Source organism: Octopus sinensis, linkage group LG20, assembly GCF_006345805.1.
Source record: "Octopus sinensis linkage group LG20, ASM634580v1, whole genome shotgun sequence".
NCBI classification, from domain to species: Eukaryota; Metazoa; Mollusca; class Cephalopoda; order Octopoda; family Octopodidae; genus Octopus; species Octopus sinensis.
In genome coordinates, this window is record NC_043016.1 from 14700050 (window position 1) to 14720430 (window position 20381).

The window sequence follows — 20381 nt, forward strand, 5'->3', positions numbered from 1 at the left end:
AACTCTCCTTCCTAATAGATGTAGTTCTCTATAAAATCATTCAATTTTTAACCTCCATCATGTAAACAATTCAAATGTAAACTTTTAATGCAAATTTTTTTTTTCCTTGAAGAAGGAGGCAAGATTATCCAATAATGGACCTTAATATCTGTCATATATTAGGACCACCAAGCCCCTTGAAACGGCCATAAGACTTTTAAAACTTTACCTATCTTATTTTGTGATATCATTTTTTTCTGTAAGTTGAACTATGTATTTTTAATATCCACATATATTTATACTTTTCTTTTCAATTAAATCTTCATATGTAAACTGATATACCTAATTTGCTTCAAAGTGTTTCTATATATAAAGAGAACACTTGTCTCTAAAATATAAACTCTTCTCACGCCTACTTCCTCCCACCCACCTCTCCTTTCCACCCTCTACCTTCATCGTCACCCCCTCCCTTGTTACCCCACCCATACACATTCCAACATTTTTTTTGTAAATTCTCATTATATATTACACACTCACGTGGTCGCACCAGTTTTATCCTTGAACTTTCTCCTACACATTGGCTGCACCTCTCCTACCTATGGATTACAATGGACTCTTCCTTTGATGAGAAATCGCTCCAATAAACCATGACGTTTGAACCTTTCAAACTTTTCTCTGCTTTTTCTTATTGTCGTTTCTCTTAATCTGCACTTTTTACCTTGCCCCTCTCTCCCTCCCTTTTTTCTCCCTTTCTTCCCTTTTCTCTTTGTTTCTTCCTTCTTCCTCCTTCTTCCTCTCCTTGTTTTTATTTTTTCCTCTCCTCTCACCTCTTGTATTTTTTTCTCCCCACACCATTTGCATTTTTCCTCCTCACGTCTTTATTTGCCTTTCTCTCTCCTTTTTTCTCCTTTCTCTCTCTTTTCTCCTCATTTTTCAATCATGCCCGATTACAAACCTATCCTGCTCCCCCTTCACCCCAACCTAAAAAAAACACCTTTCCACAGTTCCTTTCCGCTGATTTCAACCTTCTATTAACCTTTCCCAACTAATTTTCAAAAAATACGCTTCGTCAGTCACCTTTCCTTTCTCAGTCGCTTCTTGCATCACTGCCTCATCCCTAAAGGTTTCCGCCTCCATTTCCACCCCACTTTCCACTCTACTACAACCATCCTACCCATACTCCGTACTACATTCTACCGCATTATGCACGCCACCATTCATTCTACACTTTCCAAAATACACACCATCGACCATCTTCTCCCTCTGGCTTGTTCCACCTTCTTCTCCTCTCAGTCGCTCTCCCATGCCAACACCACGTTACATTACATAATTCATTTAAATCATCTTTTTAATCAATTTCTCGCTTACACCAAACAACATAAACTCCACTCACCCCTCCATTCCATCACACCTGATACCACTACCCCAACTCCTCTCATCTGATATGCCCCCCACCTACTTCTATCCCATCCACCTCTCCTCCAGATCTTCCCCTCTCTGAGGCAGAGCGCTCCCTCCTCCTTAGGGATCTGCGCATCATCCCCCTCACTCCATCCAGCAACGAATTTCACACTCATGCCAATATCCACAGCTTTGTGCGCAGCGTTAGATTGTGTGTGCTTTTCCGCGACACTCCACCTGCATCTAACGAGGAAACTGCTTCACCGAGCTGGGCTGCTGACCATCCCGGTGGACACCAGCTCCTGGCCAGTTCCAAGCAGTCGATCTTTTTGCAGGCACCTACCAGCATGCTGTGGACCAGTTTGACTTTTCCAAGCGTCCCCGACATCTGAACACCTCTCCAGCTGAACTCTCGGCTCCTCAATGTCTCCGACGCCGCACGAACATCATCATAAAACCGGCCAACAAGGGTGGAGCCATGGTGGTGTGGCACACAGACCTCTACAAGGCAGAAGCTCTCCATCAACTTCAAGACACATCCTTCTACTGCCCTCCAACCCTATGCCCAGCTACCAACAGACTGTGTCCTTCACTATCCATGACCTCATCTCCTCCTCCCGTCTCTCCGCCACCACCTCTAACCTCATTGTCCACACCCCTCACCACCCCCACAATTTACTTCCTCCCCACCGAACTCATCTCCAGATATCTTGACCGTGTCCTTGACCCCCTTGTGCCTTCCTTCCCCTCTCACATCCATGACACCAACCATGCTCTTCATTTATCCAACTCTTTCTCCTTCCCTCCTGGCCCCTCTAAACTTCTCTTCACTCTTGACCTGAAGAGTCTATACACGGTGATCTCTTACCACGAAGGGCTGCATGCACTCCAACATTTCCTTCAACCCAACTCCGAACCTGACACAGCCACACATTTTCATCTGGCTGAACTTGTTCTCTTCCTTAACTACTTCTTGTTCGCAGGTGATTTTTACCAGCAGGTCTTGGGAGTGACCATGGGAATGAGAATGAGCCCCAACTATGCGAACCTGTTCGTTGGCTACGTTGAGGCCCAAATATTCTCAAGTTTCACTGGTCCCGCTCCCAAACTATACGGCTGTTATATTGACGAATGTATTGATGCGACCTCGCTCTCCTGCAAACATCTAGACTCCTTCCTCTCTTTTGTCAAATCTTTCCATCCTGCCCTGCACTATTTCCGACACCTCAGTCGCCTTTCTTGACATTTCACTCAGCATTCATCACTCCACTCTCACCACCCCCATCCACTACAAACACACTGACTCACACTCATACCTCAACTTCTCTTCCTCCCACCCTAAACACACCAAGCTCTCCATCCCCTACTCCCAATTCCTCCGGCTGCGCAGGCTTTGCAGTGGCAACCATGACTTTGAGACTGAGTCTCAACTCATGGCTTGCCACTTCCTCCTATGTGGATATCCCCTCACTGCTATCCACACTGCCCTTACCAGAACACGTTCCATGGACAGTGCATCTGCTCTCTCCCCTCACTAACACCCCACCACACCATTCTCCGAGTTTTCTGGTGACTCTAGTCTGACCTCTCCACTTCGCACATCCTCTCTGACCCCTCCCCTCCTTCAAACAAGCCCACAATCTACGAGACCTTCCCTAACCCAACCTCCCAACCCGGCTTGTTCCCCTGCTCCCTCCCACACTGCTCTACTTTACAACACCATCCTCCTCACAGGCACCCATCATTGACCCTATCATATCACTGACTCCTTCACCTGCACTTCTAGCAACGTCATCTACTGCATCTCCTGCTCTCTCTGTCCTGTTCTATACATTGGTCAAAGAGGATGTCACTTGGCTGACCGGTTCATAAACACCTCCAAGACATCTGACTTGGCAATGACACCTCGGTCTCATGCCATTTTCACTCTACCAGTCACTCTTTACAACACCTGTCTATGTTCAGATTGTCCTTGCACAGGGGCCATCTGGACTCCCATCTTTGCCATGAGCAGGGATTAAACTTCTCTCTCTCCTCCCTTCTTCAACTAACCCTCCTCCTCTCTCCCCTCACCCACCTCTCCTCTCTTGCTCTGCCACCTACTTCCTCTTCACTCATACCCACCTTCTCCCTTCATTGTCACCCCCTCCCACATTATCCCACCCCTACCATTCCTATACACCGCATCCCACCGAAGAGCATAGGCTCGAAATGTAAAAGACTTTCTCACTTTCCGAGCATTAAGCTAATACATCTGTTTGTTGTTTACACACCCATCTTTGTTTTTTTTTGTAAATTCTCACTATATATATGTGTGTGTGTGTCCATATGTCCACAGACATACAGACATAGAAATATATTCACTTTTTAGCATTTTCAGTATATAGAGACACCAATTGAGAGGCTAGTGTTTGTGCCCACACACACACATTCACATCAAGCATTAAACTTGCATCATTTACCATTCTTATCTATTTAGTATCTTAATCACCACATTCATTCAGTATCCATCAATGTCTCTCTTGATTTCGATTTCATCCTGTGGATACTTGCCCTTGATTGATTTATGATTACACCCCATCACATATGAAGTTATATGTACTGGATACATATATTCATTATTGTAGGTATAAATTTCGTTTTTCAACGGAAAATATGGAGATATTGAGAAAAAGAATGAATGAGGTACAAAAGCACGTGGTGTACGAGAATGAATAAGATATTTCCATATCCGAAACCGAAAGCAGCGATTCTGAGGAAACTGAAAGCGGCGATAGCAACAGCAAAGACGATTTTACATCAGAATGAAGTAAAAACTTTAAAGATGTTTTTATTAGCAATTTTTCTGAGGAGATGGAGTCTATCCATAGTCTTTCTTAGGGAGCGAAACCGTTAGACTTTTATATTTTTCAGTAAGCTTGTTTGAAGTGATCACTGCGGAGACAAACTTACGCAGAATGTAAACAAACAGTATATGCCAGGAAAGGCCACGAAATGAGGAATCAAAGTTTGGAAAATTTGTGAAGCAAATACTGGCTACTGCTGTGGATTTAGTTTTTATACAGGGAAAATAATGTTAGTCAGCATGGCCTAGGGTACGATGTGGTCCGGAATTTATCACTTCTATACGATAACCAGGGCCATATATTATTTTTTGACTGATTTTTTTTAGTTCAGTCAAACTTGCGGTGGATTTAGGTGGATTCCAGTATTTCAGTTTATTTCACCTTTATGGCACACCTGTTCTGTTTTGCATTAAATTCAGCTGATAATCTAGTGATGTGCATAATTCTTCTATATCAAAATTTTGTAGGATACCCGACTGAATATTAGCTGACAATTCATTTTCTATGGTGATGTTTAAACAAAATTTTAATATTTTTACCTTTTGCTCAATTTACCTGGAGTTACCTGTAATTAGAGTCCCTTTGAGACAAAAGTTATGCAATAGAATTGATTAAGAACCCTTTCTTTAATTATGTTCCAAATATTACATTAATATGTTGATAAGTAAAAAAGTTACAGTTGTTTAATGAAACTAGTCTAAATTCAAGATTATTTTAGAAATTAATTGAAACTCATGAGGGGTGTATTTTGGTCAGAAATATAGTAACAAAAGGGTTAAAAACCTCAAAGGGGATCATAAAAGTGACTTAGTAACATTCTACTGGTATATGCTTTGGACTTATGAGAAAATACCCGAATTTTATTTTATTTTTATGTATTTTGATTAACTGACTTAAATCTTATATGACATATCAAATGCTACATTTTTTGATGAAGAATTATATACACTCAGTCATTATTATATGGAGTCAACACACTCATGAAGTAAAGCAAATTTATTATGAATTGCAGGTTTATTTCATAAGTTGGTTGTGGCTGTCTGAAGATGTGAACAAACAATAATAATATTGCATATGTTGCCTGTATTGTACGCATGACTTTATACATGGTGTATAGTGACTGTTTAGAGATTGTAACATCAATTTGAATTCTCTTTTCCTCATTTAAATTGTTATTTTCCACTCTGCAAAGTTTATATTACGCTTAATCCATCATACCTTGGATTTGCAAAGAGCTGATACGATTAATGCCTAGATTGTATGTACAACCTCTCAATTACATACGTATGTATTTCCTAATTTTTGAAGCAAATAACATCAACTTAAGGAAAGTATTCGTTATTAAAGAAGAATATATCATTTTGACTGAAATATAATGCAAGTCAGAAATTCAAAAGAATGCAAATTCTGGTATCCAAGAAGTATAAATGTATTTTACTTACATTTTCTGGAGATGGGTGTGAATATAATGGAATATTTGCAATCATTTCCTGGTAGGCAAATTCATCTTTTTCAGAACACTGAACTAGTCCATCCAAGACCAGAACATTTCCAAACCTCTTGCTAAAAAAGAAAATGACTTTATGCAGTCAATATTCAGTTATTATATGTAAGTAGAATAAATTATTGCATTTCATGTGAAACTATCGGGTTTTATGAGTTGATAAATTAAATCTTTTGTCAACAATTGTTTCTGAGGAAAATTTTGTAATGAATGCTCACCATTAATTCTTTAGCATTCAGATTATTTTGTCCAATATAATACTTTCTTATTCACATTGTTTAAAATTTATCATGCATTATCTTCTAGCTTTGAGATTTCAATGATGTGATTGTTTATTTTTAGAATGACATTGTAGGGTAGTTGTGAGAGGTTGAACTTGGCTGGTCTGAACATAAAGCAAATAGGCTATTTGAGCCAGATATGGCCAGTTTAAGTGCTAAAGGATTAAGATGAAACCAATTATGAACAGTATTGTTTATGGAAATTTCTTACTTCTTCCAAAGTCCAAGAAAAGAGATTAATGCTGCAAGAAACAATTTTTATCCATTAAAAAATAATATGCTGCGAAATAGAAGGGTATTAGAATTGATATCATATGGGACAGAATTTTTGAAGTTCCTCAGCTTTTCCATTCTTTTCATTTATAACTTTGCTGACCATTACAAGACCCTGTTGCTGATCTTTGAGAACATCTAGTAAAGTCTCTTATAATCCTTAAGCATTAAAACCAGCCATATCCAGCCTAAATATTCTACCGAGACCTTTGGTGATATGGTGTGCTCGAGAAGACTCATCAAGCCAAGTGAAATTGTAGTCGTGGCTAATGCCGGTAATTAGTAATGCCGGTCATGTAACCGGCACCTGTGCCTGTGGCACATTAAAGCACCCATGCTGGAGGAATCCAAAAAGCACCCAGTACACTCTTGGAGTCATTGGAGTTAGAAAGGGCATCCAGCTGTAGAAACCATGCCAAACCAGACTGGAACTTGGTGGTTACCAGTTCCAGTCAAACTGTATAACCTACGCTGGCATGGAAAGCAAACATTAAATGATGATGATGATGAAGCCAGATCCAGTTTCTTACACTTATCCCACAATATCATTCCAAAACTAAATTACATTATTAAAATCTTGAAGCTATGAGAAAATACATGATTAATAGAAAACAATGTGAATAAAGAAACATTACATTTGACAGAATACTAAAGAGTTAAGGATACGTTTTAACATTTATTTTTAGAAATTAATGGAACATGATAATCCTAACTCTCACACCATCTCGAGGTATATTACTTAAGGGACCTCATCAGATCTGCATGTATCAAGCAAGCTCTACCACATGACAGATACATTTGATAGTGACATCCATTGTTCACTCTTGCCATTAATGCACCTACCAGACTGCTCTCTCAGTCCTATCCAATAAGTGTAGAATTAACCCTTTTGTTACTGTATTTATTTTGAGATGCTCTGTGTTTCTTCCAATTATTTTAAATACAACAAAGAATTTAGCAAAATAACATCGTTATAATTAAACTAGTGTTAGGAACATAAATTGTGACTAAAGTTTAGTGGAAGATTTTAATTCAAAACTTATGGAAACAAGACATTTATACTAAAGAGCCAGAACCGGTTTCAGCCGGGTTGGTAACAAAAGGGTTAAGAGAACCTTTTAATCTTGGTGAAGACATAAGAGCCTCTGTAGTGCTATGGAAAAAAAAATGCAATCCAGTAAACTATGTAAAGAGAAATGAAGTTGAATATGAAACTTCACCATCACCACCACCAACATCACCATCATCATACCTTCACAGAAGAGCAGTGATGACCCTTCCAAATCATGTCAGCAGAAATAAAATGACAATGGGGATGATTAACAGGTATCGTTCTATCGTGAAGCATGTTAAAGGTAACTTTCTGCATCATTACTGTCAAAAATATAATATAATTCTAATAATGATAAATGGCTGTGTGGTTAGGGAGCTTGCTTCCTAGCTACATGGTTTCAGGTTCAGTCCCACTGCATAGCAACTCAGGCAATTGTCTTCTACTATACTCGCAGGCTGACCAAAGCCTTGTGAGTGGATTTGGTAGGCGGAAGTTTCCATTGTGTGTGTAAGTGCTCGTGCCTTCAAACTGAGAGGAGGGAAACTTTGACCCGTTACGTAACGGGTGCTTTTTGGATTCCTCCAGCATGGGTACTTTTATGTGTCACAGGCACAGGTGCCAGTTTACATGACACCGGCATTAGCCACGACAACACATAATGGGCATTAAAATTGCATTCGATAAATTTAAAACAAGGTTGTCTGACACAACAGTTTTACAAGAACCATAATTTACTGACTACTTTCAAAGATTTGAGTCATCTTCAGGTAACAACAGCGTGCAGTCATATGTTGCAAAATATATCTTCAGAAATTATAATTAAAAAAAACAAAAGATAAGAATTATAAAAAGAATATTTAAATACCTCTTAAATACCATAATATCTTGAAACTTTGATTTCTCATGGTAAAGCACTTCATCTACTTTAAGGCACATGCTATAACCGGACCACAGGTCACACTCTTCTCGAAACCATCCATTTTCCAATGGCATTTTTGCTGTTTAAAACTGTAATATACAAATAGGTTTAAATCCATTGAAATAACAATAACCAAGCATTTGACTATATTCTACAAACAAGATACAAGCACTCACCCACCACCCACCACCCACTCCATTTCTAAGTTCCTGATCTGATAAAGTCACGTCGAGCAGTCTCTCATTTCATCTCTATCATCATCATCATTTAGCATCCACTTTCCATGCTGGCATGAGGTGGATGGCTTGACAGGAAATAGCAAGGCCAGGGGCTGCACCAGGTTCCATAGTCTGTTTTGGTTTGGTTTCTATGGCTGGATGCCCTTCCTAATGCCTATTTCTTTATTACCCACAAGGGGCTAAACACAGAGGGGACAAACAAAGGTATTAAGTAGATTAGATCGACCCCAGTGCGTAACTGGTACTTAATTTATCGACCCCGAAAGGATGAAAGGCAAAGTCGACCTCGGCGGAATTTGAACTCACAACGTAACGCAGATGAAATACCGCTAAGCATTTCGCCCGGCATGCTAACGTTTCTGCCAGCTCGCCCTTCCTAATGCCAACCACTCCATAGTTTTTACTGGCTGCTTTTTACATGGCACCAGCACCCACACCAATGCTTTTCATATGGCCCCTTGGTTTTAGGATTTCAATTCTGTTGTGGTGGGTGGGTTTTCTTGAGTACAGCAATGTGCCACATATCTCAGTCCTCTTTCCTCTCTTTCATAGGACCCAGCATTTTCAGATTGGCCTTCAATACTTTGTTCCATGTCTTCCTGGGTCTCCATCTTCCACAATTTCCCTCCACTTTAAGTGATCGGCACTTCTTTATACAACTGACCTCAACATAATTAGATTTCATGAGTAAGATTTATGCAATAAAAACCTATTCATTAATTAACTTCTGTAATGATTATGTTTGTCTGTCAGAGCAACAAGAACCATTTAGTCATCATTGAGGATGATTAATGACTTACAGGGTGGCTTTATTTAGAGTGAAGAAGGATTGTGCACTGTCAGCCTCAATCTTTCATCAGTGACCATCTTCAAACTTTCAATCCAAAGGCAAAACTAGGTTGAGATGACTGGGAATGGAAACGGATACAGCAGAAACCACACCTTGCTCTCTGCACCCCACAATGCCCTGTTGCATCCACCTTCTTCTCCGTTAAACCATGAAGGTCTCTTTCACAGAAACTGCCACATCCAAGCTTCATGCACATAAATAAACAAACCCTAATATGCTATTTTACCCATAATTGGGACCTTGACAGGTGCCACTACTCCAAGTCAAAGCAGACCAGGAAACAATAGTGTCTAAGAGACGGTTCCACACTCCTCAGGAAACTGAAATTCCTGCACCAGGGCCATACTACAAGATGTGACTTAAAGTCATACCCAGGTCAATTTATAATAATGTACATCAACCAAAGGACTTATTCTTCCTCTCATCCCCCATACTGTGTCTCACTTGCTCAACACTCTGCAACAACTTTTCATATGACCCCTTGGTTTTAGGATCTCAATTCTGTTGTGGTGGGTGGGTCTTCTTGAGTACAGCAATGTGCAACATATCTCAGTCCTCTTTTCCCTCTTTAATAAGGCCCAGAGACACTTGTGCATTGTCTGTTATTGATTTTTGTCAACTATACAGTATGGTAGGGTCAGTCTATGAGAAAAACAGCACCATGATGCAATTCACTCTGCCAGAAATTTGGAAATGACATAGCAATATTGCTTGGCATTCGCGCCAGAAGCTCCAATGTGAACATTCAGAGTGTTTGGGTGTCAATCTGAGGACATGTACCGAGAGTGATAAAAATCAAACATCCAGTCAACCTCAGACTCAACACGGAGGCCTACATCAAGTGCCTGGAGGAAGTAGTGCTGCCCTGAGTCAAGAGGATGGGTGCTGGAAGACCCTATGTCTGGCATCAGGACTCTGCACCATGCCACACAAGCAGGAGAACCCAGTCATGGCTGTCAGACAATTTCTGCAACCATATCACCCCTAACATCTGGCCACCTAACTCCCCAGATTGCAACCTCTTTGATTATTATGTGTGGGGTGCAGTTGAGCGAGAGACCAACAAAACTCTTTGTAACATCAAAGATGAACTGAAGGCAAGGATTATGGCAGCATTCACCATCTTAAACAAGGAGACCATCCAGAAGACTTGCAGGAGATTCCAAAGTCGTCTGGAAGCCATGGTTGAAGCCCATGCTGATTTCATTGAATAAATTTACTCTTTAGTATTTCAAGATATTTTTATGTAATTTTGGTAAATATATCTGTTAAAATGAGATGCCAGTGTTATTTTCCTTTATGTGTAATTTAGATGACAATTTATTCACTGCACCCAGTAGATATATATATATAAAATGTACTGATTTGTGAACAAAATTCAACAAAAAAAGTATATATATACAGTTGGCTGCTTTCTTGTATGAGCTAGAAAGAATCATTGATAACACAATGTGAAGCCCTTGTATGAATCTTGAACCCTGCCAAAGATTTGCACATTCTATTGCATAATGTGCTGGCTGTCAGAGGAAACAGGTTCTACAGTATGAATTCTTCTGACATGTCTTTTTAATCTTCCAGCTGAAAGGCACATCTTTCCACAGGTTGCACATGTTCTGTTGTCAACAATAGCTGTATCATAAATTATGAATCATCGTCGTTTAACATCTGTGTTTTCCATGCTGGCATGGGTTGGACGGTTTGACTGAGGACTGGCAAGCCAGAAGGCTGCACCAGGCTCCAATCTGATCTGGTAAGCATTCTACAGCTGGATGCCTTTCCTAACACCAACCACTATGAGTATATAGTGGGTGCTTTTTACATGCCACTGGCACGAAGGCCAGTCAGGCAATACAGGCCTCGGCCACACTTGAATGGTGCTTTTCACATGCCACTGGCATGAGAGCCAATCAAGCGACACAGGCAATGACCAAGCACAAATGCTGCTTTTTACATGCCACTGTCACGGGACCAGTCAGCCAGCACTGGCAACGACCACACTCGAATGGTGCTTTTTACATGTCCTTTCTCTCTCTATACATATATATACTTTATTTAAAGCAGCAGAAAATTCAACAAAACCTGTTACTCTGAGTTTCCCGTTGCCATTCATCGGACAGTTTTTGCAAAGCTTCGAATTCTGTCCCCTCACTCTCGCACTGCTTTGTTGTTTTACTCTTTTTACCAGCACAACCAACGAGACACACATTGCACTCTATTATACGTAAGATTATTTGAGTGACAGCAGAAGACATGTACTCTTTTACTTGTTTCAGTCATTTGACTGTGGCCATGCTGGAGCACTGCCTTTAGTCAAGCAAACTGACTCCAGGACTTATTCTTTGTAAACCTAGTACTTATTCTATCGGTCTCTTTTGCTAAACTGCTAAGTTATGGGGACGTAAACACACCAGCATCGGTTGACAAGTGATGTTGGGGGGACAAACACAGACACGCACACACACACATACATACGACGGGCTTCTTTCAGTTTCTGTCTACCAAATCCACTCACAAGGCTTTGGTTGGCCCGAGGCTATAGTAGAAGACACTTGCCCAAGGTGTCACGCAATGGGACTGAACCCGGAACCATGTGGTTCGTAAGCAAGCTACTTACTACACAGCCACGCCTATGTAATAGGAGATCCTTTATTTAAAAAAAAAACTTGTGAGAGTTGGGTGACAGGAAGAGTAACCAGCTGTAAGATGTCTCCAAATATACATTCATTTAACTCAAGCTAACATGGAAAAAAACAAATGGAACACAAGGAGAAAATGTAAACATACACACACACACAGATAACTTTGGTTTCTAATGGACTGAGATTTCTGGAACTACAATTTATTTCAAGTGTTTTTCTATTGTATAATAGACCCGTTACTGTCTTCACCAGAGTTCTTTCTCTGAAGTAAACGAATCACTGGGAAAAAAGGCAACAGTTCTAATAAAATGTAAATCACTTTTTTTTTTACTTTGATACCATTTTACATTAAACACTTGTTTAACGAGTAATTTCATTCATGTTTAGCCATAAAAATAAAAGAAAATAAGAATTGATAAGATTCTTCACTGATGCATGGAATTATCACTTAAAAATTTTGATACGACACATACGGGGCAAAAACAGTATGGCTATTGATGCTCTTATAAAGTTCTCCCTTCAAAGGGTCAGAGTTATCATCTGGAATTACAGATTTATATAAGCTTTTGTGTCATCCTGAAATGATTTGATAATGGTACCATGTCAGATATATATTATACTGAACATGCATACGCATGCACACGCAAGGTCCAGAAAGTGATGCCAGTTAACTTGGTAGAGATTAGATTTAAGCCAGAAATTTGGCTGTAAAATAGCAATGAAATTTTATTTGGGAACAAAGAACAAAACCTAAGCACACACAGCTGGATTATGAACCAATTCCCACAATGCAAAACAGTTCGTTTTATTTTTTTTATTTTCAATTTTCATTGTCACAATACAAACATTCCATACGATGTCATTTGTCTCATTCAGCTCGTTAACTGCTAATGACTACAGTTCTCTTGTCATGTAACAGCACTAACTATTACTATACACAATTTCACAATAAACTTTTAATTTTAAAGGAAAAATTACTGCACTTTCATTTCACTGCCCAGGTTTACTTGGCCATTGCTGAACATTATTTTACATTCATTTCATTATGCAAATCTCTGCCAAGTTCTGTATCATATAGCGAAAGATTCTCCAGATTTTTGTTACTCTGAGCCTTTTCCAATGAATGCAAAAGGTGTTGTAAAGTATTGTTGACCATTTGCAGTGTGCTGAGAAGTCTATGTGTTGTCTCTGAAATTGATATTTTATCACATTTCAAATATTTTAATAATTGATGCCTTCTTGCTGTAAACATTTAATCAGACTGTACTGGAATGGGTCGGACGATCTAACAAGATCTGACAGGTTGGAGGATTAGATCCTGCTCCACCATGGTTTCTACGGTTGGAATCCCTTCCCAGCACCATCCAATTTTCATGTGCTGCATTCATGCCATTGGCACTAGTGAGGTTGCCATGCAGCTTGCTTGGAGAACCCAAGGGGAGGTGCTTTATGAGAGGTGGGGCAGAGTAGGTCCTTGTTGTAGGAGAGCTACGTGGTTACTCACATATGTGAGAGAGAGAGAGAAATGAATCAGTTATTGCTGCAGAGACAAAATGGTGCTGATGAAGTGTCTCAGGAGCTAAAACCTATTTAACCCTTATTTTGAGCTTCAAAACATTTGAATATTTATACTTTAAGCCTTCAACATTCAGATTATTCTGTCAAATGTAATACCTGTTTATTCATATTGCTTAGAAATTAATCATACATTATGTCATAGCTTTGAAATGTTGATTATGTGGTTGTAGATTTGTAGAATGGCATTGTAGGGGAAGAGTGAGAGGTCAGATCCGGCTGGTTTGAGCATAAAACAGGTAGAATATTTGAGCCAGGTGTGACCAGTTTAAAATGCTAAAGTGTTAGAAATAGTGGATTATATTCATCTTTGAATTTTGTTTTTTAATGCCACAATTTGGGAGACGTTAGGATGTTTCTACAATAGTCTGAGGCTTTTTTTATGTATCTTTTGGAGCTGATAATTCTTGTTGTTGTTTTATCCTGTTCTCAGTTTATTTACAATTTCCAACTCATAAATCATTCCGAGTTACAGCAAAGACAATTTTCACCTGAAATGCCAACAACAGGCGCAGGAGTGGCTGTGTGGTAAGTAGCTTGCTTATGAACTACATGGTTCCGGATTCAGTCCCACTGCGTGGCATCTTGGGCAAATGTCTTCTACTATAGCCCCAGGCCGACCAAAGACTTGTGAGTGGATTTGGTAGACGGAAACTGAAAGAAGCCTGTCGTATATATGTATATATATGTATATGTGTGTGTGTGTGTGTGTGTACGTGTTTGTCCCCCTAGCATTGCTTGACAACCGATGCTGGTGTGTTTACGTCCCCGTAACTTAGTGGTTCGGCAAAAGAGACCGATAGAATAAGTACTGGGCTTACAAAAGAATAAGTCCCGGGGTCGATTTGGTCGACTAAAGGCAGTGCTCCAGCATGGCCGCAGTTAAATGACTGAAACAAGTAAAAGTAATTAAAGACAGAATTATCAACATCGCAGCCTTAATAGCACGATTACAGATAATAATTTTCTCTTTCAGCAGCAGAGGAATGGCTGTGTGGTTAGAAGTCTGCTTCCCTACCACATGGTTCTGAGTTCAGTCCTACTGCACAGCACATTGGGCACTTGCTTTCTACTATAGCTTTGGGCTAACCAAAGCCTTGTGGGTGGATTTAGTAGAATCCAAAAGAAGCCTCGTGTGTGTGTGTATGTATACACACATAGACATGCTGATGACCTTGTTCTTACTGCAAAATCTGTAGTAGAATTGGAGAAGAAATTCCAGGTATGGAAAGAAAACCTGGAATAAACGGGCCTTAAAGTTAACCTAAGAAAAAAGCTGTTAGCAAGAACGTAGATAAGACTTTTTCCTTCAGGTAAATGGCCATGCTCAGTATGTAGGAAATGAGTTGGAAGTAATTCCATTCATTGCACACAAAAGGTGCAGTGGAATCACAGGTAGATTAACAGATAAAACTGTCTTTGAATGTGGCAGATGTGCAGGAAAAATAAGCACTAAGGACATACATGACTTAATCTCTCTCAAATGCTCAGGAAGATCTTTTGAAGTAGTAGATAGTTTCTGTTACCTAAGTGACCAAATTAGCAATGGTGGAGGAAGTTCAAAAAGCTATTACCTCTACTAGCAACAAAAAGGACTCTCTTAGGAAGAGAGTAAAAGGCAGATTCTACGATGCTTGTGTACAACTATACTCCATAGTAGAAAGACAGGAGCTCTGAATGCAGAGGACATGCATAGACTAGAGAGAAATTATGCTAGTTATACTCTGTGGATGTGCAACAGAATATAACCCACTTGTAATAAAAATAAAAAATTTCACACACTCTAACTCAACAAACCATCCCTATGCTTATGCTTACCTCTCACTCCCTAATCCCGTCCTCACTGCCCTGCTCACTCTATCATTGCTTTCCTGTTGTTGTCCCCCTCCCCTCTATATACCCATGTTTCAGGAGTCACTGCATTCCCCACTACCACACTGTGCATTCATGTGAATCACTTCTCCCTACTGACGCACCCTTGGCAATTACTCTGATCTCCATACCTTGAGGATATGCCCTGGCACTTCACCACCCTCTTGCTCTCTTCTACCCCCACTCTCCTTGATCACTTGCTCTCTCTCCCTCTGACTGGATAACCATGTATCTCCTCTACAGCAACACACATTCTAAGCTCTCATTACCTGGTACAAGACCACCTCTTCAAATGCCAACACCTCTCAACAGATCTTGGTGACCCCCACCAGTGCTGGTGCATCCGGTCCACTCTGTAAAGTAGTTGGTGTTTGGAAGGGCATCCAGCTGTAGAAACCATGCCTTAATAAACCTTGCCAGTGCTGGTGTCACGTAAAAAGCACTCATTCCACTTTGTAAGGTGGTTGCTGTTGGAAAGGGCCATAAAAACCCTGCCAAAACAGTGAAGCCTGGTGCAGTCTTCTGCCTAGCCAGCCCGTCAAACCATCCAAACCATGGAAAACGGGCGTTAAATGATGATGATTTGTGAGCGCGCGCATCTGTGCTTGTCCGCTTGACTACCAGTGTTGGTAAGTTGTTTATGTCTCTGTAACTTAGCAGTTCGGAGAAAGAGACGGACAGTATAAGTGCCATGCTTAAAAAACAAGTACTAGGGTCGAATCGTTCGACTGAAATGATTCAAGAACGTGCCCCAGCATAATGACTGAAATAAGTAAATACTTATCACTGAAAGGAATATTTTCTGGCATAAGTTTGGCAACCACGGTTTATTGTTGTTGTCCAGATTTCCGAAACTGGTTTCCGGGTGGCGAGGATTTTACCACTTCCAGGCATAAAGGGACATAACTCGGCTACGTTTTGATATTTTCCTCGTTATTTTAGATAAAAGTTAAATTATTCGGCGGATAGAAATTATTATGAGACTGTTCATTTATCAAATGCCTTCGATCTTTAAATAGTATCACAACATCTCTCAATGCAACAAGACCCAAAGAGACAACCACCACGTGGTCAATAGACATGCTACATATTACGGTCAATCTCTCTTATGTCACACCCGAAAGTCTAAAAGAAAAAGAAAAAAGACTGGCTAAAATACATCAGGATACATTATGCCGTAATTCTCCATTTCCCGCAAACTGAAGACTCGTTTAAAATTAGATCCAGAAGCATGCATTCGAAAATGCGCCAGAATTTCCTCGCCAAACTAGTTCTTGGTTCTCTCTACCATAATAGCTTTTCAGCTCTTTCGACAATAAACGTATTTGCATATTATGTAGTTCAAGATCAATAAAATTGCAGCAGCGAGTCTTGGTACATTCAACGATTGCATGATGACCTGCTTCACTGTGAAGAGGTTCGACCTGTTTTCCGTATGACCGATGAATGAATCCAAGTCTCGAAAATGCATCGCCTTCTGTTTATATTCTAGATTTGATGAAGAGCTTATATATGAGGGCAAAAGGAAAGGTAAAATATATTGACGGTGCTTCTTGTAGATCAAAGGATACTGTCGAGTATTCACCCCAAAAAAACCTTGCCGTCAATAATTTGCCGAAATACTGCTCCAGATGATACAGCTTCACCAGATCAATAGACACCATACGAAAGAACGTGATGGGTTTCGACATTATGCTATCAATCAGTCTGTCCAGCAAGATGGTCGGTTTTGGTGTGATCCTCTGAGCACATAGTTGATACATTGGGTGTAAAACAATGAGGACAAGGCTGATCTTGACCATGACGGACAAAAAGGATCACATGAGTCATTGAGAATCAGTACTTTCACTGTGGTGAAAGTTACAAAGATGCAAGTGTTCTTGTCTGGATCTCCGTTGAGATTTACGTAGAGTTCCAGTTTTGCGCAACTTCCCCGGTATTTTACTTCATGTTGTCTTATTTAGCCCATTAGCATTAAATTAAACAAGCCATTTCAGATCCAAATATTCTACCTGTTTTAAGTTCAAACTGTCCAAATCCTACCTCTCACACAAGATGTGATTGTTTATCCTAAAAATGATAATTTCAGAACAATAACTAAGCAATGCAGTAGACAGAATAACCTGAATGCTGACTGGGGTTGCATTCCGGCCGTGAAAAATATTGGAATTTCTTTTACAAGGGGAAGTGATTTCCATTATAATATCAGGCCCCACCAAAGTCCTAGCATGGCTGCAGTTCAATGACTGAAAAGCAAAAGATTTTTATTTAAGCGGCATTCCTTGATCAAAACATCGATTCGGCTGTTTTTGTGAAAAGCTGAAAAGCACATGGTCAACTGTCATGAAATGAGAAGAGGAGAAGCAAGCTGATGGGTTGAACGGGAGTGCGTGACCTCATCACAATGAAAAGGTAAACAAGACCGATTGAAGCGGAAAAAAACCCATTTCATTTCATTGTGGTTTGATAATAAAATAGAACTGAAATATTTTTATTGGTTTCATTTATTTCATCGAAAACAACTATTAAAGAAAATCGCCATCTGGTACGAAACAACTGAATCCAATTAAACAATTATAACCACGAGTAAATGAATTTGTGCTCCTTTCTTACGAATAATATCTAATATTGGCTAAATCGCCCTAATGCCTAATGTTTTTATCTTTATTCTGGTGATACTTTCACTATCGAAGTTTTTAAGTCTTTAAAGTTCAAAGACACACTTTTAGATATAATTCCTTCCGACAAAGAAACACATAAACGAAACCGTAAAATGTAACTTGTCGTATTATGGCATGAAGTTCTTTTCCATTAATAAGACTGTGAGAGACTTTGGAATCTGGCTGCTGCAGCTATGCTTTCTAGCAGGTCGATTAACCACGTGGGTATTCCCGTTAGTCAACATAGCTTTCGTTTAAGATGAAAGATATTTGATAATAAACATTCACCTAACAATTTCTAATATCTTACTTCGTAAAAAAAAAATTGCATCGGTTTGAATAATTAGTTTTATTTTACCTAAAAGTAATAAAACTTCGTAAAACATTGGTCTGATTAAGTGGGGGTGTTTTTAGTTCCATTCCTTCAATTGGTAAAACTTTACAAACAATTCTGAATCGCTATCATGTTTTCTACGCTGCAATCGTTTTAGTTCCAACACGCGATCTCAGATCAAAACACTTGCCATAGCAAGCACATGTCTGTAATTTAAAAAAATAAATTGATGGTGCTTCATTATACCCCAAATAGAACGAATTGACCGTTGCACAAGGTTGGAAAAAAGAAAAAAAAAAGGGTAAAGTTCTACAATCAACGACAAAAACTGTCTAGATTTAATTTTTAAAAATTAAACAAAAATATCTCACAGGTATATGTTTAGCAGTGAATGGCCTGATTAGTATAAACGTAAAAGTACAATCTGTTTAATTTCAATTAATGACTAAGAACCAGTTCAAACCAAAGATTAGAGGACAGAGATTTTAAAGGGAAAATGAAAAATAAACGTAGAGGAAGGTTCCTATTCATAATTTCTATTAGATGGTTTTAACAATAACAATTATGGCCATGCCACCACCACGGAACATTCGGGTTACGAATTAGAAGGGGAAATCACTACCAAAATATTTCAAAATACTAATTCCCATTTTTTGATGTCATGAAAGAGAAAGTGAGGTTTTCTTCGTTCAGCTTTTCAAAGACCGTCTGTGTTTCAACTAACAAAATTATTCAAACCAGCTTAAAATGCAGTGAAATTTCTAACCAAATGTAAAAGTAAAACCCTAATTGCTGATCTGCGATCAATTATAAATACGATTATATTAAACACGAGTATTCGCACTAATTAAAAGTTAAAATCTAAATACAATCAAATTAGTGGATTATAATTTTAAAAGAATTACATCAATTAAGATATTTGTGCTTAGAAATAACAATTCTAATTATCACGAACACATGTTGCAAAATACTAAAATGTTTTTCACAAACTGATATTTTTAACATTATTTTGAATAAAGGCTTAAAAATTTCCTTTCTCATTTTTCGTTTTGTTTTTCTCTAATAATTAATTACTTTCATAATAATGAAGAGGCTTCTGATTATATTATCTTGTTCTTTATGGAGATTAGCAATTTGTCATTATGGCAAAATATTTGCATTACACCGCATTTGTTAACTTGCAGATAAAATGAAAATGAAAAGAACCAGCAACATTGGTTCATAGAATATAAACAGTAAAGTGTACCTTTCGTGTAGGCGATGCGTTCAGCAAGAGTGGTCAGCAATGAATGATACGCTAATACATCTAACGGTAGATTTTGAAAGTGTGGGTGCCATGCACTCAAATGAATAACACTCAAAATTCAGATAACCTGGATTTTCTCCGTTTACGCCGGGATTTTTCGAGTTTTATTTTTGTACCACGCACTTCAATATAATGGGGTGGGGGGGAGTCTTTTATTAAAAATCCTTTTTAATCGATAATTTTTTTTAACGTTGCCCCCCTCCTTCTCCCTCTCCTTCGTACCTTCACGCCAGCCCCCCTCCCCATCAACCCCGCTTTTTTCGTAAAAACAGTGTTTGTGTTTGTGTGTGTGTATGCATTCATATATTACTATTACTACTACTACTATTACTACTACTACTATTACTACTACTACTACACACATACGGGGGCCCCCCGAAGAGTCAACTCACCTTCCGGGTATTCGAACAACCCATCACAGAGTTATCAGCTTCACTGACTTTCGGGGAGATGGTAGGGGATACGGTCTATATAATTGCCTCATACTTTTCATCGACCTACGAAGGTTGAAAAGACAAATTTGTTCTCAGGGTGTTGCGTTATGGTCCAATGCCCAAAGTATTCGTGCCCTCGCTCTCTCTCTCATATATATATATATATATAATATATATATATATATATAAATATATATATATATATATATATATAT

At 39.1% G+C, this 20381-nt stretch overlaps 1 protein-coding gene and 1 long non-coding RNA gene across 3 annotated transcripts in view; one reads left to right on the forward strand and one right to left on the reverse strand.

Moving 5' to 3' along the window:
- LOC115222533 (spermidine synthase) overlaps nt 1–20267 on the reverse strand; it is a 34936-nt gene extending 14669 nt beyond the window's left edge. The window contains exons 1-3 of one of the 2 annotated variants that reach the window (XM_036511503.1): nt 20125–20267; nt 8204–8346; nt 5669–5789 (exon numbers count right to left, since the gene is read on the reverse strand). In XM_036511503.1, coding sequence (XP_036367396.1) covers nt 5669–5789; nt 8204–8331 — 249 coding nt within the window. In that variant the 5' untranslated portion in view covers nt 8332–8346; nt 20125–20267. Of the gene's footprint in view, nt 1–5668; nt 5790–8203; nt 8347–19672; nt 19858–20124 lie in introns of those variants that run through there. The other variant, XM_029792790.2, reaches the window with a different exon arrangement.
- Nucleotides 5725–20381, forward strand: part of LOC118767233 — a 31733-nt gene continuing 17076 nt past the window's right edge. Inside the window, exon 1 of the long non-coding RNA XR_005003134.1 lies at nt 5725–5835. This is a non-coding gene — a long non-coding RNA (uncharacterized LOC118767233). The remainder of the gene's footprint in view (nt 5836–20381) is intronic.